Source organism: Elaeis guineensis, chromosome 2, assembly GCF_000442705.2.
Source record: "Elaeis guineensis isolate ETL-2024a chromosome 2, EG11, whole genome shotgun sequence".
Taxonomy (NCBI): domain Eukaryota; kingdom Viridiplantae; phylum Streptophyta; class Magnoliopsida; order Arecales; family Arecaceae; genus Elaeis; species Elaeis guineensis.
Genome location: NC_025994.2, coordinates 105,038,871 through 105,063,053, shown reverse-complemented (window position 1 = coordinate 105,063,053; position 24,183 = coordinate 105,038,871). Strand labels below are relative to the sequence as shown.

The window sequence follows — 24,183 nt, the reverse complement described above, 5'->3', positions numbered from 1 at the left end:
GGCTCGCTTTCGGAATCATAAATCTATCCCTTCCCAACGTTACATCGCCGTCTACACGCGGTAACTAAGTCGGTGGGGACGGCCGACGGCATATCATGTCATTATTCATTGGAGGTGCGGACAAAGGACGAGGCTTCTGTCATATAAAACAAAAACTTGGGAGGGAATAAATGTGGCATCAGATGTGGGAGCCACTTTGTCTGTACTTTGGATCCGCAACGCGTGCGTTCTGTCGCAGCCTCGCAGGCCTTTCGTCGCCCGCGAAGTTCTTTATGCACCGCGGGCGGTGCGCGGTAATTGGTTCCCGCGCGGAGTCGATGGAAAAAAAAAAAAAAAAATTTTGTTCGCACGTCGCAATTCGATTCCACGTATGAACTAATCATCACGGATGCTGCACGTATTTCTGCACCGCCCGCTGTGCCCAAAGAATTCCTCCACGGTGCCCACCATATGGGCCTAGGCCCGCATTCCCATTTTTGCATATTTCGTGTTTAAAAAATAAAATAAAAATTTGTACCAAAAAAAACATAAAATAAAGATCCATTTATTTTTAAATTATCTATTTTTGAAAAATTTTGGAAATGAATGATTTCAGACCCGTGTTTGGATGAGTCAGGAAGGTTTGAATCAAGCAAACCAAAACTTGCCATGGATTGCTTTTTCATCCACATATTAATGCTTACATGAATATATTATAGATTTCATTTAACATACAATAACTGATATAATTGTAAATACTAACAATAAAACAATTATATGTTATAGTATTTGTTGAAATACTATATTATATTGGAATTGTCATGTTATGGCATCAATATTAGGCCAATGATTTATACATATTACAATATGTAATACACAGTTACGTAGAGGTACAATAATCTAATGTAATTATATTTTAAATTACAATATTTAGCATTATCATATATATTGATGTTATATAATTATATTATATAATATCAATACATCAGTATTTTTTTAAGTTTGTTTTTATTAGAATAATTGATTCTACAAATAAAGTTTATTATAAAATTATTATCCACCCTTGAGATCCTTCTATGACCCATGGCTAGTCTCAGCCTAATTACATCAATGTTAATACAGGCCGTTATTAAAAAATAATTAGAGAAAGATGGTCAAAGACAAATGTAAATAAAATAAAAATAAAAAAAATAAAAAATAAAAAAAAATGAAAAGATAAAAAAAAAAATATAGGTACATGATGTCAAGCAATCAAATCAAGCATATACCCTCTCATCTCTTTGTAATTATTAGGATCTATTTTCATATTTACATATTCTATAATTATAAGATTTTCTTCTATTTACTAGATAATCTAGTCAAGGATGTGTACTCTCAACCCTCCATAATCATTAGGATCTATTTTTATATTTGCGCACTTTCGACCATAGATAATATTTAGATCTATTTTTTAATTATACTCTTTACAATTATGGGCAATCATTAGGATCTATTTCTATATTTATGCCCTATGCCATCATGAGATCCTTCATTCTTAGTTTCTATAATCATATATACCCTGTGGCCAAGATCGTAGGTTTGTATCTACAGCCTTCCCAAAAATTATGAGAGTTGTATTACATGGGATTATATATATTGAAGGAACACAATAAAAGGATCAAATCATTCATCGGAGCCGGATATCCAACAATCCACCTCATTTCCATTACAATCGATCTCATTCCTTCTTACATTCTATAATCATAAGCATGTTGAAAGAATTTGCCATTGACAGATTTGATGGCATCAACGATGGTGATACTTCAACTCTCCTTCGTAGTTATTTTGTGGGTGAGTCTCTACTCAAACTAACAACACCAAACCCTATGATTAAGGCATGGGAATATGTAACCATATGGTTTGATTATGGTTACTCGATGATCTCAGTAGAGATTTGTTTGACAATTTTGCTTATGATGATATTGCACAGAAGTTGTGGGCAGACTTAAAGATTGTTTTCCTCAAGGGAATGGTCATAGAACGTACCAATTGAAAAGGAAGCCGGCCCGTTGCCACAGCAGCGATAGTCTTCTATGGCTGCCTACTTATATGAAGAAACAGGGGGGGCAATATTTAACTGTTTAACTTACTTAACTTATGTCAACCTATTATGGATTGAACTAGATTACATGCTTAATGAAAGAAATAATCAGGTTCAGATCTATATATTTGATTCATTTAATAAATAGATTGAATTTAAATTGATGTACTTTTAATGTATCATGTATCTGACACGATTGGTATCATGTCCACCCCAACCTAATTACCACCCCCATAAAGAAATTTTTTAATGGCAAACAAAGCTTTTGGCCATCTTCACATTCAAATCTTAGTCATGAAGACTCTACCAAATATTATAGGATTTTTTTTCCATATTTTTATTAGACAATCTGGTTAGGCATATGCACTTGTATCTCTTAAAGATTATTGGGATCAATTTGCATAGATATATGTACTCTATAATTAAAGACAATCATTGGAATCTATTTCTATAACTATATTCTCCATAATCATGGCTAATGATTAGGATTCATTTCTTGTGTTCTACAATCATGAAATTTTTTATTGTTGACTTCTATTATTGTATGTCCCTTATTGCTGTTCCAAACATCATGAGATTTGTATTTCTAGCTGTTTGAGAAATTATGAAATTTAAATTATACAAGATTTATATATTGTCAAGGAATACAATAGAGAAGATCGAGTTATTATTTCCATGCAATTTCTTCGCTTACACATAAAACCCCCATTTGTTCCAAAAGAAAGGTACTTGATTTAAAAATTTGGATTTATCTAAGGTGCAGAAGATGATGGGATTTCTTCGCAATGATGGTTCCATCATTTCAAGTTTATATGTGATTAGAAGTGTTGTCACCACAAATCCCGGTACCTCTTAATCTAGACCTAGATCCATTAGATATTTAGGTCTAAATGTTGGCCGAAACCTACTATAGAGAATATGGACAGGTTTGATCCCAAGAAAATACAATTATATTGTGAGCTAGCTTATCTTGGTTGCCAAAAAAAAAAATCATTAATAGTTTTGTTTGAAAATGTTACTAAGAAATATATGATCTTAATAAAGTTATTCTTCCTATGGTTGCTCAAATCTGCTATATGCCATGAAAAAAGTGCATTGAAAAGTCAAAAGCGTGATTATCAAAAGTCCATGACCACCATTCTCTTTACACCGAAGGAAAGTTCGTTCACCAATTGGACGATCCGTACTTTGACGAAGGATTATCTATAACTTCCATCGTATGTGCAGGAATTAACTAAAAAAGTTGGTTACAAGAAATCAAGCTTATACATGCATACATTAAGGCTAATGGTATTGCAGATCATGGTGCCAATAATACAGGGATCGAGAAGAAGGTTAAAAGTAATCTAGTCAATTTATGCTAGATTATCCTGAGTTGTGGAGAGAAATGGGACTTTAGTCTCATATCAGTTGTTCAGTAAGACCATCTTATTTTATAAGGCTTCGAAACCTTCTAGTCTCTTGAGAAGCGCCTTTTGGCCCGTGTAATGCAGTCCCAAAGGACAAAACTGTGCGAGATTTACTCTTCAAAGTGGACAATATCTCCCATGCAGGTAAGGCCACCTTACACCCACGTGGCTATGGACACGTTCCAGGAGCCGATTCGACCTTATGAGCCTGACTGATCGAATCACAATACTAGTGGCTCTGAGCCTGATTGATTAGATCGTAAAACTGATGGTCCATGTAAATCTCCATTTTATAAGGCTTCGAAATCCTCCAACTCCTTGAAAGGCATCTTTTGGCCCGCGCAACGTGGTCGTGTAGGGTCTACTTCCCAAAGCAGACAATACCTTCCATGCGGGTGGGGCGCTTTTTGGCCTACGCAACACAGCTGTGCGGGGTCTACTTCTCAAAATGGACAATATCTTCCATATGGGTGAGGCCGTCTTACGCCCATGTGGCTATGGACGTGTCTCAAGAGCTGATCGACCTTATAAATCTGACTGACCGGATCGTAACATCCTGCAACCAATGTATGTGCTTTTGTAAAACTCTCCCAGTAGTGGCTTCATAACCAAGTGTGCTCGAGAACTTATCTTTTTTTGAGGAACCAAGCTGGAATTTTTCATCACATGAAAAATTAGTTCAATGCGTTCATCAAGTTTATGCTGGAACAGTGGAACATTAAAAATAAAGTTGCATATTACACACATTTACTAGGAACACCTGCACTAAAAACACTCCAAGCATGCCAATTGTCAAGCCCAAGCCTTGAATATTCGTGCTCAACCACACCACATAAATCAAACTTCATAAAACCCTTGATCTCATATGGAATACATTAATGAGGTGCTAGAGAAATCAATAAAAAAATAATAATTGAATGACACTTCATTCCAAACTCGAGCAGTTTCATCCTTCAAGGCCTCCGTGCTCCATGTATGACAAGAATGTATACGAGCTGTGTTGCTGAAAGAATGATCAAGAAAGCCTCCACTGTTCTCTGCAAACAAGAAAATAGACACCTTAGAGACATTTTTCATTCTCATTTTTCCTCTATAAATTAGATCACCCGTTACATTTTGATTGGGTGTTTGACGTTAGTAGTTATATATGAAAGATCGAGCCTCTTTCTGTGTGTTCATTTAGAATCCCATAATTATTATAGCATTTGCGTTTGCAATAGGAGTGCAAACCGGTAAGAGAAATCATAATCGTTCAGAATACATCTCATGTACGGAACTGTGCAATTTCAAAATTTTTTAAAGATTTACTTAATTTGGATACCATTATATGCGTTTTTTTTTTTTGGGAAATAGAATATTCATAAACAAACTGCAACTGCCGTAGTAAAAACCTGGAAAATAAAAGAAACGGCTAGAAGCATATGGTTGGATAAATAAATGAAGTAGGAAACCATGGATATCTATCTCAGCGACGAGTAGTTCCTTTTGGGTTTCTATCCAATTCTTGTTAGTTACTAACTTATACTCGGAGTTGTGATCTCCATTTTAGGTCGCTACCGCGACCTAGTTTACAAGATTGGATGCTTTATTTTCTAAGAAAGGCCTAAACTTTTTGAATCCAAGTATGTTTGGAATTTAAGACCGTAACACCTTGCACGGGCATCATTTTTCGATACATAAAACCAAGTCCATTTAAACATCTACAAGAGCCTATGGAGAATAGTGTAGCTGTTTCTGTGTCTTACCAGGCGCACATTTCTTCCCCCCAATACAATCTCTTTGCAGGCCAAACTGCAAGTTAAATCGAACGCTTTAATTCCCTTCACAATCAGAATTTCGCTATATTTTGTTATGTCAGAATTTTCACTGGAATATGTGATGAAAGTTTCCCTTACCCCATTGCAAGCAGAGTGAGAGCCCATGCTACAATACCAGAAGATGCTGCGGGTGCCAAGCTAAGATGGTCCCAGGCGCGGATGTGCTGAATTCCGGCAATGGCCGCAGCACTACCAACAACTCCAGCTATCAGTGCAAATATCACGAGAAAACCAGTGGCAGCGTTCCCGATCGGAAAGAATACTGGCGAGAAATGAGCCGGAAGTGCAAGTGATGGCCCTGCCAGTTCCAGAACCACCAAGCAATAAGAAATTTTTGGATGACAAAGAAGAAAAAGACCATCATAATATACGGTGGTGATCCTTACCGACAATGAACCCTCGATCGATGGCAACATTGAGGGCCCAACCTGAAATGGCCGCCACTATGGCATACATACAGAAGTTGAGGACGAGAAGAAGAGAAGCTATGGGCTTTACACCCTCACCGGCCATCGATTAAATGTTACAAAAAAGGACAAATCTGAGAGCTGATCCTCCTCCACTGAGATACGTGAACTTCGAAGGTGAGGATGAGGGATTGATGGCACGCCTGGTAATATATAATGGAAGTTGCCAGTTCGACTTTGTTCTTTTCTTGCCGGACCTTGGAGGCATTAGGGGGTTTGTGGGGCTCCAAAGGTGCAGGAGCCTTCATATTCAAGGCAGGGAGCGGGAACCTCGGTGCTTGGATAATATACTTTAGACGCTTGCTAGTATTTTATCGTTTTCTCACATCGGAGGGATTCTTTCCGGCTGCGACACTTCCACTCTTCTGTTGCCGAAGCTACCTTTTTTCGAACGGATGGCATCATTGTCCTCGGCGCTTTTCCTAGCTGTCATCAAATTGTAAAGTGGCATGCAATGCTGACTTGTAACTTCCGGTGGTATCCTTTTGAGGTACTTTGATTACTTTTCCGGCAAAAGCCAGATTCATGGCTAACCATCGGTAGTTTGGTTTTCTATACCCTGATCAAAATTCATATTGCTTAGCTTGAGCCTCAAACCTGCTAAGACATGACAGCTTTCTGTTATTTCGAGCAGAGACACTTCAGAAAAATCAAGGCGCCATGTTAACGTCGTTTCCCTTTTGATATGTGAGGTTTTCCTGCATTAATTCTACCACCCAGCTTCTATCTAATTTTTAAAAATCTTAAGATATTATTTGGTATATCACCAGTGATGTAATCACTAAAGTGATGTGATCATCAAGATGATATGAATACTGGAGTGATGTGCAAATATAGAGGTGATATGTAATCACCATATTTGATATATCACTGAAATATCACTGAAAATAAAATTTCACTGTGTTTGATATATCACTAAATAGTGATAATGATAATGTATAAAATATCATAAATAGTCTTATACATTAATACATAATAATTACTGTATAACTTGATTAAACATTCTTCATTTATAACTCCTCATAAAAACATGTAGCAGTAGTAATAATAATATTATTTATTTATTATTATAGATATTTATTTGAATAAATCTATTAAAATAATATTATGATAATATTATATATAATCAAGCTTGACTAGGTTCAGTAAATTTTGACCATCAATATTAAGGCTGTCCATTAAGAATGATTTAGCCCAGATAAATTGAGAAAAAAAGTATGAAATATTTAGCATGATCCATCTACGTCAGTTAACCATATCTAATTATAAAAATAAAATAGGTATTTAATAAATAAATAAAAAATATCCATATCATTTAACTAAATCTGTCGATAAAAATAAAAAATATATCTAGTAGATAAACATCCAAGGCCGGTCCTGAGGCAGGTCGAACTGGGCAACCATCCTAAACCCCAGGCCCTATATTGATGTTCCAATTGTTGGATGTATACCCTAGAAGCCAATCTTGACTGACGCATATCATATTACTAAGACATGATTTGTACTTAATAGATATTTATATTACCATTTATGTTTTATGTGCCCATGAATTATTCAAGGGATTAATAAGATGATAACATATATTCATAAAAAGTTGAAAATTTGAGACATATGTCATTGATGGTCAATTTCTAAATTGCTCCTGATCATCGAATCATCATGAAAATGATGATTGATCCAGATAGATCAATGTACAAATCGCTTCTTTCGGACAGATGAGTCTTGAGTCTGCGATGTAGTGATATTAGAGCGAGAGTGCAGGTGGTTGTTAGAGAACAACTAGCACTGAGCATGACCAACATGAGAAGTCATATGGATGTCTGCTTACTCGTTAGTAATTTTCTCGATGCTGCAGTAGTGTGACTGGTCCTTTGACTTGCGGCATTACAGTAGCTCGCAGTGAGGCTGTCGGAGTTTGACTACACAAACATTGATTCAATGAGTCCTTGTAGTGGATGTTGATGATAGTTGATCCACTGTAGAAGTAGGATGTGCACTTAGATGGGATCTATCGATCCTAACAGAAGGGAGTAGTCTTATGGGATTTAAGAAGCCGAGTCTTTAAGTTTATAACTATGGCAGTGTGATTAATGAAAAAATTTTTATGAGAATCACACATGGACTCGAGCTGATTGAATCTATCATATGATCAATGATGAGATTTGATAATTTATCCATGACCTGCCATCTAATCGGAACTCACGATATAGAGACTGTATCATATGTTAACTGCACCTAGAGATTTATCACATTTTATTTTGTTGGATTATCACTACATACTGCTAGGTGTCACTGATGAATTGTAAAATCCACGAACATCATCTAGATGATCGATGATCCTTGATGGACAGAGTTGGAATGATTCCAACCCATTGAAAGGAGTTTTGATGATATTGTGATAGGAATCACAATATATCTCACTACCAGATAAAATAGAACCTATGGGATCATACATAAAGAGATTTTTAACTGATCAGATGGTTGAATTATGATTATGAATCATGATAGAATTTGATTATCAATTTGATTGATGATTAATCCAATACAAAAGTTGTAATTAAGTAACTCGCTAAAGAGTTAGTTAGTTATAGGAGGATTAATTAGCAATTGGATTGTTAATTGGCTCAATTTGATTGAGCAATGAGACTTACATCAAGTCTAATTAAATTGAATTTAATTTGACTTGACATGGATTTGATTTGATCAAGCTTAATTGGGTTATGAGATAACCTAATTGCATGGGAGCATAATTCCTTATTTAATTAAGATTTGAGTTTGACTTAATTTCTAATTAGACTAGGATCTAAATAAGAGTGTTTAAGTTTCTATTTGGACTAGAAATTCTCTTCTTCATGGGTGCACTAAATTCTAATCAGATTAGGATTAAATTGAGTTTGACTCAAATACCAAGAGAGAGTCCAAAAGGACTAGGACTCCTCCTTTAATTAGATGACATCTAATCTAAATAGTTTTTGACTCATAATCAAATTTGAATTTCAATCTATTTGGATCTAATCAATTTCTAATATTGATTAGAATTGGTTAAAGTTTAAATTGGTTTAAATTAGCCACCTAAAAAAGAGTCCCATGTGGATTGAACTCTCCCCTCCATGCGTCATAAATCAGCCCCACGTCTACCAGATTTTTGGATGCCACATATATATCTCATGCCCCACTCCCAGTGCGTGTAAGAATCCATGTTAAAATCTTTTTTTCTGTGAGATAACTTGGGCGAAAAAGAATTGGATGTGGGTGGCATCATATGCAAGAGTCCTAGCATCATTGGACTCTTATCTCTTTATCCTCTCTTCCTATTCAAACCATGCATCTTTTGGGGCGTTAGATGACTGATATGATGATCAATTTTGAACGTCCAAAAGGAAAGGAGGCATGCGTGAGAATTTTGGAGAAAGAGAGGCACGGCATAATGAAGGGAGGCGTGAGGTTTGTTATGGCTTCAATCCTTTCTTTCTTACCAACAATCAAAAGTTGGTTGTTAGGCTCTTATCTCTCTCTTTTGTCCTAGTTTGGACATGAATTTTTCTCTCCTCTTTATCCAAGAGTTGGACAAAAATTCTTTCATCTCTAGTGTAGAGATTTGATGCATGAATTTTAAAAAAAAAAATTTTTTTCTCATGATCTCTGACATAGAGATCATCATCCTCCTATTTTCTTCTTCTTCTGTAAGATTATCTTGAGAGAAAAAAAAATTTAACCGTCAAGATGTGATCTCTGCAAAGGAGCTAGCATTCCGGTGAGATTAAAAAATTTTTGATCAGATCAAAATCTAGTATAGATATCCGTAGAGGTCAGATACTTGTGCGACTTCAAAGGACCTTCGGAAGATATCCACGATCATCAGTTCATGGTGTAAATCGACCCGCACTAAGATATGAAGTTTATTTATTTTTCTTTATTTGATTTCTATATCTGAATTCTATCTCACATATGTAGATCCTGTTTATGATTTTGAGATTTGATCTTGTGCATGCTTAGATTAAATTAGATTTAATCTAAAATTTTTAAATTTCGCTGTATACTCGTTTTGTTTCAAATTTTTGCATGCATGAAATCATGAAACTCCAATAGTGATATCAGAGCCATGTCATATGCATAAGATTAAGATTTAGATCTGGAATCTATAGAGAAAAATTTCAGATCTGAAAATTTTTAATATCATTCTGACATAAGATTGTCCTGACATAACTTGTTATGCTACATAGTTGTCCCAAAATGATATTAAATTTTTTTATTAAAATAAAATTTAAATATAATTTTTTTAATATATATGTGATATATATTTTTTTGTTTAGATCTAAAAAAAATTTTGAGATCTATTGTGATTCGCATATATGATATATGAAAGCATGTTTAGGACTGAAATTTATTTTTATGATCTAAATTTTATTCATGTATATGATATATATTTATATGTATGATTTGAAAATTATTTCGAGATCAAAATATATTTTTTATGTAAAAAATTTAGATCTAAAAATTTAGATTTAAGATCTGAAATTAGTATTTGTACATGAGGGATTGATCATGGGTAGATCAAATTAGGTCACATAATTAGTTTACATCTAAGGTTTCTGATTTAATCATATTGGGTCTAAATCGATTTAGTAGCTGATCAAATCGAATTAAGTATTGATTAGGGTGAGGTCAATAGAGCTTAAGATCATATAATTATTGTTGATCGAATCGATTAACACCTATACGTAGAATCACTTAACCTAAAGACCTAATTCGATTCTATGGCTCCAATCTGATTCACCTAAGCTAACCTATTCGGACCAATTAATCAATTGATGTCTAAGATAAGTAATTGAAAGATGATTATTTAATTAATTTCATTTGCTGATCTGGTCAATTTATTGATATCTAAGGAAGGCAACGGGGGATCCCCACCGATCTCTACTTATCTGATCGATTTGGAAGATTGAGTCTCAAATATGGTTGCTTGACGATTTAATTTAGCCCATGCTAATTAGATCAGTCATGTGATGATTGATTAGATAAAACTTAAATCCAAATCTTTCCATTAATATTAAGTCCAATGGTCTTCCACCGTTGTGGATGTGCGGACATGCTACCGACGTTGATTGTTCTCGACTGATTACAGTGGTTCAGTTGCATCGAAAATACGCAACCACTCTATTAGTCAAGAGTTGCTTCAGAGTAAAGATGTGGTTAGACCCAATAACTGTTAGGTGAGGAACCCAATGATGGCTTTACACTTGCTTGTGAACGGTGGGCCTGACTTAACTAAGGAGTATGAACAATAACTATTAGGTGAACCCACATAACTTAGAAACCAAGTAGCTGCAACATGTTTAGAGAAGTATTTGGACAAAGAGTTGTCCATACATCGATATTCGTGTTATCAATAACTGTTAGGTGAGGTGCATGACATCGATGAGACTGTAGCACCCACTAAAGATTCATTTGTCGCGTTAGGATTTTCGTTTCTCCATTCAAAGAGTGTGGGAGATCTGATAAATAGAGAGAATCTTTTTAAATCTAAAAGTCACTAGAGCAAATTATAAAATAAATACAAATATCTAATTAAAATATTTACTCTTTGATGTTTATTGTATCAGCTTCCAACCCTCTAGCTCAAATCTTAGATATCAACCGTTTAATCAAAACAAATTACATAGACTGGCTCACAAACCTAAGAATTGTTCTTAATTTTAAAAAATTAAGTAATGTTCGTAACCAAGTTATTCTAATATTAACAGCCTGTCCAACCCAAAGTCAATGAGTTATACTTGATGAGTGGATGGACAATGACAATAAAGATAGATACTATATGTTGAAGTCCATGTTAGATAAACTCCAACATGTGCATGAGCACATGTTTACTGCCAACAACATATTGATTCATATACAAGTATTGTAAGGTGATCAGAGTCGGATGCGTGATAAGCAGTGAGTCTATGATCATTATTTGATAATGATCAAGAATATTTAAGAGCTTAAAAGGTTTGACATGACCATGCATAAAGAATTGCTTGTAGATTTGATCCTGCGATCTCTTTTTAGTTTATATAGATAGTTTATAGTAAACTACCATATGAATGACATTATTGGCATCTTATTTGAATTGGTCAAAATATTGGCAATAAAAGAACCTTGAAAAGTTCAGAGGTACATATCTGGAGAGCCTAAAGAAACAAAGATACGCCTAAAGTAAGCGTGTTGAAATTGCTCAATACTATCCTAACAATTTTCTCTTCTCCTAGTTGAGTTTTAGACTCTAGTACTTTTTATATATTTTAGTATAGAATCTATGAGAAGATAGAGGGCAGAGGAAGTAACCCTTAAAATAGCAATAGAGCAAGAGTTGCTCTGTGGCCATGGGCATCTATCCTTTATGATTATCATTTGGATTTAGTTCTTAGAGACAGTCTCTATCATTTGTATGATGATGCATCTGTGAACTTAATTGAGCAAGCAGTGAATGTCATTAGATCTGAGAGATCCAAAGTTAAGATAAACTTTAAGTATATGTGGAACCTTAGGCTAAATTGTATAGAAGAAGAAATGATTAATAAACTGAAGAAATATGGACTTTTGGGCTCATTGACTATTGAGTCATATTTAGTTTGCGCATCATCTCTTTAAGAAAAAATGACCAAGCTACTCTTGTGGGACAAGAGAAAAAAGACTACTGAGATACTTATCCTAGTACACATTTAATGTGTGTAGCGTATTTAATGTGCTAACAAAGGGAGTTGTCTCTACTTTGTTACCTTTATCGATATGGGTAAGTATGTGAGATACAAATCTAAAATTTTTGAAAGGTTCAAAGAATTCAGATGTAAAGTAGAGAAGCAAATCAAAAAATTTCTAAAGCTACTTCGATCGGATCGAAGATGTAAGACTAAAGAAAATTTTTTTTTGATTATCTCATAAAATAGCATAGTTTCATATTGAACCCCTCTTAGTACATCTCAGCTCAACAAGATAATTAAGAAGAGTCATGGGACTGTATGAGATATGATCTGATCTATGATGGACTTCACTGATTTATTTTGTTTCTTCAGGGACATACTTTATTTCTATCGAATTGGATTCTCTCTAAATCAATTTCTACCACACCGTATGAGATATGGCACGGTGAGAACTGAATCTTGATTATTTCAAGATCCAAGTATGTCCAGCCTGTGTTAAGGATAGTAGGTAGATATATTAAAGGATAGGTCTATAAAGCTTATCCTGAAAGAGTTTGGGATACAACTTTTCTTATAAAAGGATTACAATATGATTGTGACCCGTCATGTTATCTTCTTGAAAAATTGTTTAACCAAGATGAAGCAGTGGAAGAAAAATCTAGTTTGAAGAGAGTGTCTCTAAAGAACAGCGAGCCATAGGACCTAAAGAATCTATTCATGATGAGCCAGTATACGTATGTTCCTCTTCCACCTCGTACATATAATAGGATCTCCCTTCCTTTCGAAAGATACTTAGGTATGCTTAACAGAGGATGTAGAGAAAAAATATTTCTGATGGAAGATTTAGAACATAGAGATGATCCTAAAATCTATAACGAGATGTGAAATAGCTTTCTTGACTAGATATCTTTCGAAGATTTCTATATGAAATAGTTTATGGATTTTACTTCTCGTATAGGAGATCACAAAATCTACAATAATTTTAGAGTTAGAATAATTCATCTTGATGATATGAACAAATTGTTTGATCAAAATGAGAAATTATGTATTTTCAAAAGGATCAGTGGGAGTGTCCAATACTGACATCGGTTAAAATATGGTTGTATATAGAATTCTTCATAAAAGATATAAAGCAAGCATCCTATATTATGAGAATATAAAGATCTGTAGAGATAGATGCAATTGGATGCTTGTGTTTTCACAGATAAAGTAAAGAAAATAGATATTGAAAAGATTCAGTATAGAAATCTCGGAGAGGGACCTGCTATCCTCTTGAACATAAATGTATGTCATGTAATGTACTTGAACTGATATAGTTAATACTGTGAATGTCACGAATAGATATCAGTTGTATCCAGACTGAAAGTGCTGGATTGCTGTGAAAATATTCTTAAGTACTTGAGAAAAACTAAGGATTTGTTCTTAATTTTGGAGAAAGATCAAAGCTAGAAGTGGGAGGATACATCAATTCAGATTTTATGTCTGTCGTTGATGATAGAATATCTACATCATAGGTGTAATCATGTCAATATCTTGAAAAGATTCCAAGCAATCGATCGATGGAGACTGAGTATATTGTAGATGTGTAGGATGCATTCTGGTACTAATGCTAGTTGCAGAACTGAATGTCATACCATCAGATGCCATGACACTATACTGTAAAGACAATAGCACCATAACCCTTACTAAGGAGCCCAAGTCTCACCAGATATCTAAGCACATAGAGCAACAAAACATGCGAGTACCTCAAGTAGAAATACATAGAGGTGCAAAGAGTAAACTTCACATATGATGTGGTTAATCCACTGGTAAGTCACTTAGCTAGCTAAAGACTAAAATCTATCTTGAGAACATGGGACTTGGTATATGACAGATTAGCTTTAGTGCACGTAAGAGATTGTTGGATGTATGCCCTAGAAGTCAATCTTGACTGACGCATATCATATTACTAGGACATGATTTTATACGTAATAGATATTTATATTACCATTCATGTTTTATGTATCCATGAATCATTCAAGGGATCAACAACATGATGGCATATATTCTCAAAAAATTAAAAATTTGAGACATGTGTCATTGATGGTTAATTCCTAAATTGCTCCTGATCATAGGATCATCATGGAGATGGTGATTGATCCAGATAGATCAGTGCACGATCGCTTCCTTCGGACAGATGAGTCTTGAGTCTGTGGTGTAGTGACATTAGAGCGAGAGTGCAGGTGATTATTAGAGAACAACTAGCACTGAGCATGACCAACACGAGAAGTCACATGAAAGTCTACTCGCTCGTTAGTAACTTTCTCGATGCTGCAGTAGTGTGACTGATTTTTGACTTGCGGTGTTACAGCTGCTCGCAGTGAGGTTGCTAGAGTTTGACTACACATAAACATTGATTCAATGAATCTTTGTAGTGGATGTTGGTGACAGTTGATCCACTATAGGAGTAGGATGTGTACTTAGATGGGATCTATCGATCCTAGCAGAAGGGAGTAGTCCGATGAGATTTAAGAAGTTGAGTCTTTAAGTCTATAACCATAGCAGTATGATTAATGAAAAAAAAATTTATGAGAATCACACATAGACTCGAGCTGATTGAATCTATCATATGATCGATGATAAGGTTTGACAATTTATTCATAACCTGTCATCTGATCGAAACTCACGATAGAGAGATTGTATCATACGTTAACTACACCTAAAAATTTATCACTTTTTATTCTGCTGGATTGCCACTACATACTGCTAGATGTCACTAGTGGATTGTGAGATCCACGAGCATCATCTCGATGATCGATAATTCTTGATGGACAGAGTTAGAATGGTTCCAATCTATTAAAAAGAATTTTAATGATATTATGATAGGGATCACAATATATCTCACTACCAGATAGAATAGAACCTATAGGATCATACACAGAGATTTTTGACAGATCAGATAGTTGAATTATGATTATGAATCATGATAGAAGTTGAATCTATCATATGATCGATGATGAGATTTGACGATTTATCCATGACCTGCCATCTAGTCAGAACTCACGATAGAGAGATTGTATCATACGTTAACTATACCTAGAGATTCATCACTTTTTATTCTGCTGGATTGTCACTACATACTGTTAGGTATCACTAGTGGATTGTGAGATCCACGAGCATCATCTCGATGATCGACGATTCTTGATGAGCAGAGTTGGAATGATTCCAACCCACGAGTATCATCTCAATGATTGACGATTCTTGATGAGCAAAATTGAAATGGTTCAAACCCACGACCATCATCTCGATGATCGACGATCCTTGATGAGCAGAGTTGGAATGATTCCAACCCATTGAAATGAGTTTTGATGATATTATGATAGAGATCACAACATATCTCACTACTAGATAGAATAGAACCTATGAGGTCACACACAAAGAGTCTTTTGACAGATCAGATGATTGAATTATGATTATGAATCATGATAGAATTTGAATCTATCATATGATCGATGATGAGATTTGACGATTTATCTATGACCTTCCATTTGATCGAAACTCACGATAGAGGGACTGTTTCATACGTTAATTGCACCTAGAGATTCATCACATTTTATTCTGCTAGATTGCCATTCCATACTATTAGGTGTCACTAGTGGATTGTGAGATCCTCGAGCATCATCTCGATGATCGACGATCCTTGATGAGCAAAGTTAGAATGGTTCCAACCCATTAAAAGACGTTTTGATGATATTATGATAGGGATCACAATATATCTCACTATCAGACAGAATAGAACATACGGGATCATATACAAAGAGATTTTTGACAGATCAGATGGTTAAATTATGATTATGAATCATGATAGAATTTGATTATTAATTTGATTGATGATTAATCCAATGCAAAAGTTACGATTAAGTAACTCGCTAAAGAATTAGTGAGTTATAGGAAGATTAATTAGCAATTGAATTATTAATTGGCACAATTTGATTGAGCAATGAGGCTTACATCAAATTTAATTAAATTGGATTTAATTTGACTTGACATTGGTTTGATTTGATCAAGTCTAATTAGGTTATGAGATAACCTAATTGCATCGGAAGATAATTTTTGGTTTAATTAAAATTTGGATTTGACTTAATTCCTAATTAGACTAGGATCTAAATAAGAATATTTAAGTTTCTATTTGAACTAGAAATTCTTCTCTTCATGAGTGCACTAAATCTTAATTAGATTAGGATTAAATTGAGTTTGACTCAAACACCAAGAGAGAGTCCAAAAGGACTAGAACTTCTCTTCTAATTAGGTGACATCTAATCTAAATAATTTGGACTCCTAATCAGATTTGGATTCCAATCTATTCGAGTCTAATCAATTCCTAATATAATTAGAATTGGTTAGAGTTTAAATTGGTTTAAATCAGCCACCTAAAGAGAAGTTCCATATGGATTGAACTCTCCCCTCCATGCGCCATAAATCAGTCCCATGTCTACTAGATTTTTGGATGCCATATATATATCTCACGCCCCACTCCTTGGGCGTGTAAGAATCCATGTTAAAATCTTTTTTTCGTGAGATAACTTGGGCAAAAAAGAATTGAACGTGGGCGGCATCATATGCAAGAGTACTAACATCATTGGACTCTTATCTCCTTATCCTCTCTTCCTATTTAAACCAAGCATCTTTTGGTGATCAGTTTTGAATGTCCAAGAGGGGAGAAGACGTGCGTGAGAATTTTGGAGAAAGAGAAGCACAGCATGATGAAAGGAGGCATGAGGTTTGTTATGGCTTCAATCCTTTCTTATCAATAACCAAAGGTTGGTTGTTAGGCTCTTATCTCTCTCTTTTATCCTAGTTTGGATATGAATTTTTCTCTCCTCTTTATCCAAGAGTTGGACAAAAATTCTTATATTTCTAGCATAAAAATTTGGTGCATAAATTTTAAGAAGAAAAGAGAAGGAAGGATTATTCTCATGATCTCTAGCGTAGAGATCATCATCCTCCTATTTTCTTCTTCTTCTCTAAGTTGTCTTGAGAGAAAAGAAGATTTTCAACCATCAAGATGCGATCTCTGCAAGGGAGCTAGCATCCCGATGAGATCAAAAAGCTTCTAATCAGATCAAAGTCTCATGTGGATATCCGTAGAGGTCGGATACTTATGTGATTTTTAAAAACCTTCGGAAGACATCCATGATCATCAATTCACGATGTAGATCGACCCGCGTCAAGGTATGAAGTTTATTTATTTTTCTCTATTTGATTTCTGTATCTGAATCCTATCTCACATATGTAGATTCTGTTTATGATTTTAAAATTTGATCTTATGCATGTTTAGATTAAATTAGATTTAATCTAAAAATTTTAAATTCCGCTGCATACTCGTTTTGTTTCAAATTTTTACATACATGAAACCATGAAACTCCAACAGTGATATCAGATCCACATCATATGCATGAGATTAGAATTTAAATCTGAAATCTGTAGAAAAAAATTTCAAATCTGAAAGTTTTTAATGTCGTTCTGACTTAAAGTTACCATGACATAACTTGTTATGCTGTATGATTGTCCTAGAATGATATTAAAATTTCTGATTAAAATATAATTTAAATCTGATTTTTCAGCATATATGTGATATATGTTTTATTGTTTAGATCTAAAAAAAATTTTGAGATCTATTTTGATTCGTATATATGAAATATGAAAGCATGTTTAAAGCTGAAATTTATTTCTATGATCTGAATTTTATTCATGTATATGATATATGTTTATATGTATGATTTAAAAATTATTTCGAGATCAAAACATACTTTTCATGCAAAAAATTTAAATCTGAAAATTTAAATTTAAGATATGAAATTAGTGTTTGTGCATGAAGGATTGATTATGGATAGATCAAATGAAGTCATATAATTGGATTACATCTAGAATTTTTGATTTGATCATATTGAATCTAAATCGATTTTGCAGTTGATCAAACTGAGTCAAATATTGATTAAGATGAGATCAATAGAGTTTAAGATCATATAATTATTATTGATCGAATCGATTAACACCCATATGTAAAATCAATTAACCTAAGAATCTAATTCGACTCTATAACTCGAATCTGATTCACTTAAACTAACCTATTCGAACCAATTAATCAATTGATATCTAAGGCAAGTAAATTAAAAAGTGATTATTTAATTGGTTCCATTTGCTAACCTGACCAATTTATTGATATCTAAAAAAAGCAATGGAGATCCCCCATCGATCTTCACGTACCTGATCGATTTGGAAGATTGAGTCTCAAATATGGTTACTTGACGATTTGATTTAGCTCATGCCAATTAGATCAGTCATATGATGATTGATTAAATGAGACCTAAATTCAAATCTCTCCATTAATATTAAGTCCAATGGTCTTCCACCGTTGTAAATGTACAGGCGTGCTACCGGCATTGATTGTTCTCGACTGATCATAGTGGTTCAATTGCATCAAGAACACGCAACTGCTCTATTTGTAAAGAGTTGCTCCAAAGTAAAAATGATATTGGGCTCAATAACTGTTAGGTGAGGGACCCAATGATGACTTTGCACCTATTTGTGAATGGTAGATCTGACTTAACTAAAGAGTGTGAGCAATAATTGTTAGGTGAGCCCACATAACTTAGAAACCAAGTAGCTGCAACATACTTAAAGAAGCATCTTGACAAAGAGTTGTCTTGTTCGTGTTACCAATAACTGTTAGATGAGGTGCATGACATCGATGAAACCACAGCACCAACTAAAGATCTATTTGTCGCATTAGAATTTTTATTTCTCCACCCAAAGAGTGTGGGAGATCTGATAAAATAGTGAAAATCTTTTTGCATTTAAAAGTTCCTAAAGCAAATTATAAAATAAATACAAATATCCAATTAGAATCTTTACTCTCTGATGTTTATTGTGTCAAATTCCGACTCTCTAGCTCAAATCCTAAATATCAACCGTTTAACCGAAACCAATTACATAGACTGACTCACAAACTTAAGAAAAAAATTAAGTAATATTCTCTATCAAATTATTCTAATGTTAACAACCTATCCAATCAAAAATCAATGAGCTATACTTAATGAGTGGATGGACAATGACAATAAAGATAGATATTATATGTTAAAGTCTATGTTAGATGAACTCCAATATATGTATGAGCATATGTTTACTACTAATGACATATTGATTCATCTACAAGCATTGTGTGGTAATCAAAGTCGCACAGCGTATAAGATGCATGATAGACAGTGAATTTATGATCGTTATTTGATAATGATCAAAGATATTTAGGAGCTTAAAAGGCTCGACATGACCACGCACAAAAAATTGCTTGAAGATTTGTTCCTACAATCCCTTTTTAGTTTATATAGATAGTTTATGATAAACTACTATATGAATGACATTATTGACATCTTATCTGAATTGGTCAAAATGTTAGCAACAAAGGAACTTTAAAAAATTCAGAAATACATCACTGAAAAGCCTACAGAAACAGACACACCTAGAGTAGGCTCATTGAAATTGCTCAATACTATCCTTACGATTTTCTCTTCTCCCAGTTGAATTTTAAACTCTAATACTTTTTATGTATTTTAATATAAAATCTATGAAAAGAAAATAATTTTACATCGCCTAAGAGCGTGCACTGGCTAGAACTAAAAATAAAATCTCACTTAAGCAATCTATCAAAATATGAAAAGAAATTCTTTATGCACCACGACTGATGCAGAACGTGCGCACCGCATGTGGTGATTTGCTCATGCACCGAACTAGGACACGATATGCGAGAAAAAAATTTTCATCCAACTTCACACGTGAGCCAATCACCACGGATGGTGCATGAGATTATGCACCACCCACGGTGCATAAAGAATTTCTCATATGAAAAAAAACTTCCAATTTTTTAACCAAATGTTAAAATGGGCTCGTCTCACTCTTTGCTTAATGACCCGTTATGAGTTCCATTTTTGGCTAGTGAAATCCTAAAAGAATGGATCTAGGCAATTATAAGCAGGCATCTCTCACCCCCTCTGAAAATTTAGCCTTCCATCTAAATCAAATAAACTCATAGAGCCATGCACACACATAAAAAGAGATTGTATTGAACTCATCAATCCAATAGCTATAAAAAAAAAAAAAAAAAATCTGGTTTGTTTTGTTATTTTTTTTCCCTTTCTTTTGATGCAATATCAAAACTAATACCATTTTGGCGAGTTTTTCTAATATAACGGCTCGTACTTAAATTGCAAGCTTCATTTGTTAGCCAGCGAGGCAAACACATGCTAAAAGTGTATTTGATTAGACAGCAAGTGAGAGACACCCAATGCAAAGACATCCTACCAAACACCAAAGACTTGTTTAGTTTACGAAAATAATTTTTCGTCTCAAAATCTAACTTCAAAAAAAAATATTTTTTTAAAAATTATTTTTTAAAAATAAAATTTCAATATATTTAATTAATCAAAAAAAATAATATATTATAAAATAATTTATATTTAGTTGAACACCTATTTTACTAAAAATATTATATAAAATATCTATTATACCCTTAAAAAATATAAGACTATTTTTTTACTCTTAAAATTTATATAAATATAAATACTATATTTATATTAATATAAATATAATATTAATATATTATAATATAATATTAAACCATATTAATATATTATGCTAGTATAATACTAATACATATTAATATTACATTAATATAATATTAATATTTAATATAATAAATTTATGAGTATAAATACAAATATAATATTAAATACAATATTATATTAAAATAAATATTAGTATATAAATAAAAATATTATATTAATATTAATAAAAATATTATATTAGTATAAATATTAAAATAATATTAAAATATAATGAATATTATAATATTAATATTATATTCATATAAATATTAAAATAAAATTAATATTATAATATATTAATATTCAATATTTCATCCTGACAGTCTATTGATATTTTATAAAATTTGAATCATGAATCTTAAAACGATATTTTGAAAAAAAAATATACCATCACTTCCCATCCTATCAAAATTGTTAAAATCTATCTTTTCTATAAATTTTCATTTCTCATGAAATATAAAAAATAATTTTTCATAAAAAAATTATTTTTTTATTTTTTCTTTTTAAAACTCAAACCAAATAAAAAATCCTCTCTCCAATTCCTTCACTTTCCGTCAACCAAACTGAGCCCCAACTGAGCCCCAAAAAAGTGAACAGACTTATAACGAGAAAGGAAGCAAGCAGGGGGGTATACCATAGACATGGAAAAGCGACGTTATTCCCTCCAATTACCTTTTGTCTCTAGCCAGACCAAAGTGCAATTTCGTAATTGTGATAAAATCCAAATCATTTCAAAATCCACCAACATACTAAATGCACTTTACCTCTTGCATTTATACCCAATATTTATATCCCCAACCAAATGCTAAAAGCTAATATAACTCGAATAATAAGTCCCATCCCTCCACTACTATCTAGATAAGTTTTTCTTATAACTTCATAAGCTTATTTCGCAATCAATTGTAGCCTTAAAAAATTCTTCACAAGATAGCATCATAATTTCAGAAGTAATTCTTTTTCACAAAGGAAGTTGCAATAGCTAGGCCGAAATGTTCCCAGTGAATTGCAACCATAACCATAGCAACATTCCTGATCAAGTTCCATCATCAACTAGAAAATCCATGAACAACAATTCCAGGAGACTGCAAAGCAAAAATCACAAATATAAACACACAACACAGTCATTTTTTTTATCAAAAAACAAAAATAATCCCCTACCAACAACATTAGCTGTAACACGGGCATGAACCAAATGATTGCAAAGTACAAGAATGAGATGTCATGAAGCAAACATGTTTAGCTACAAATCAACCCAACAAACATAACCAATGGAAAACATATTAATATTTTTCCAGCATTGTTCAAAAAAATTCCTTCATATTAAATCAGTAGAATGGAAAAGATGGACCAAAATCTGAAAGAGTGAAAGGATGGTCAAAAATCATCTCAGTTGCTTGAAGATTATCTGAAATACAAAAGATATATCCAACTGAAATTTCTGTAAAATAGTCCACTCACTCAAAAAAGATTCCAAGTTCCCTCTGCAAGAATTCAAACAGCAAGTATATTGCAGCAACTCAACCAACATAAGACAGAAAATCAGAAAATTAGTATAAAAAAAATCATCAGTGATTAACTTTATCATCTGTTGTACCCTCAAAAGAACAAGATCTAAAACCATGTCAGGCAATTTTGATGAAATATGTTACAGCGTTGGTTCTGATTATCCTTGTTAGAAATCCCTACATGAAAATTAAAATGCCATGAAACAACTGAAACAAAGAGAAACTCATAGACTCTTAAAGATAAGAGCATCAATTTTGTTTGTTTTTGGCAGGGTACATCTAAGAAAGTCCTGCAAGAAACGATGAAACATGACTTTTTAAAACAAAACAGAAACTACATCAACACTTCCAAGACCAGAACTTGCATTTTCACTTGTCATTTCAAAGTTCCCTTACAAGGAAAACATTAAGATCTCAAGATCTCGCTTCTATGGCAAAAAATTAAAAAGCAAATTCTTGCCAGATCAATAGGTTCAGCTATCTTTGTACATCTAGCAAGAAACATGTTAAATGCATTGAATCTATTGAAATTTAGATGAATCAAATTAACAATGTTATAGAAAGAATCCTTAACCACAAAAAATATCAAAAAGAACTCCCATCACTAACATACATTCTAATGACAGTAACCTCCTAAGGCTTTTTGCCCACTGCCCTTCTACATTAGGCAAAGAAGCATACATAATCATCATCATTTGGAAGCACAAACACCTTGGAGAACCTGAAACGCTATCACAGGAGTCAAATTGACAAGATCATTCTGCAAACCCATTTAACAAGGATAGGTCTTCAGTAACCATAAAATTCCAAGAACCATAAATTTCAAAGATAAACTATCAAAGAGTAGTAGGAAAGCAAAAAACAACACCAAGCACTCCTTGTCCAGATATCAGGAAAGCCCATGCCACAAATTACAGTCACATATAGGGTTTAAAGGGAAGAGCAGCAGGATATTCTTGCTCTTTTATATTTTTATCCAAAGATATTTGCTTGATTCCTTAACTTGACACATAAACAAGAGGTACTTGGAGAGAACAAGAAGATTTAAGAAAGGAAAACAATTTGTGTTTGAAAAAGCACCCCCATGCAAGAGAACAAATTCAATAACTCAACAACAATAACCAAGTCAAATATCCGCACAGACATGTACTCCACTGACAAATTCAAGAACTTACGGATCATGCAACTTCACTATCTGAAGGAACAAAAGTTCACATCAGCGTGTGTGCACCTTTTTGCATATGTCCATGCATGTCTGAATATAAATAAATAATTAGAGAAAGGAGGGGGGTGGGGGGGGAGAGAGAGAGATACTAGCCATAGAGGCAGCAGACAACTATAAATCAACTACTGGACATTAACAATTAAAAGGAAAATCCTCTCAACAACATCAAATGCCTCTCATGGCATAACAGGTTGCCTATTGAAAAATTAGAACCAAAGAAAAATAGTTATTTTATCGATTACCTCTTTCAAGGCAATATCAGAAAAATATGACACATCACTGAACATACCACAGAATAGTGTACAACCAGGGAAGCAAAAGAGATAGCATCATCTACCATAATCTCCGCATGGATGTCAACTAGAGCATGTAATCTTGTAAA

The 24,183-nt window shown here is 33.5% G+C and overlaps 1 protein-coding gene across 1 annotated transcript; it reads right to left on the bottom strand.

Moving 5' to 3' along the window:
• Positions 1–4,140: 4,140 nt before the first annotated feature.
• Positions 4,141–6,513, bottom strand: LOC105045871 (membrane protein PM19L). The gene is made up of 4 exons (XM_010924301.4): positions 5,672–6,513; positions 5,364–5,583; positions 5,214–5,259; positions 4,141–4,505 (listed from the first exon to the last, which is right to left on the bottom strand). Exons 1-4 carry the CDS (start codon positions 5,796–5,798, stop codon positions 4,422–4,424), a joined length of 477 nt encoding a protein of 158 aa, XP_010922603.1. The 5' UTR covers positions 5,799–6,513; the 3' UTR covers positions 4,141–4,421.
• Between the last annotated feature and the right edge of the window lie 17,670 nt (positions 6,514–24,183).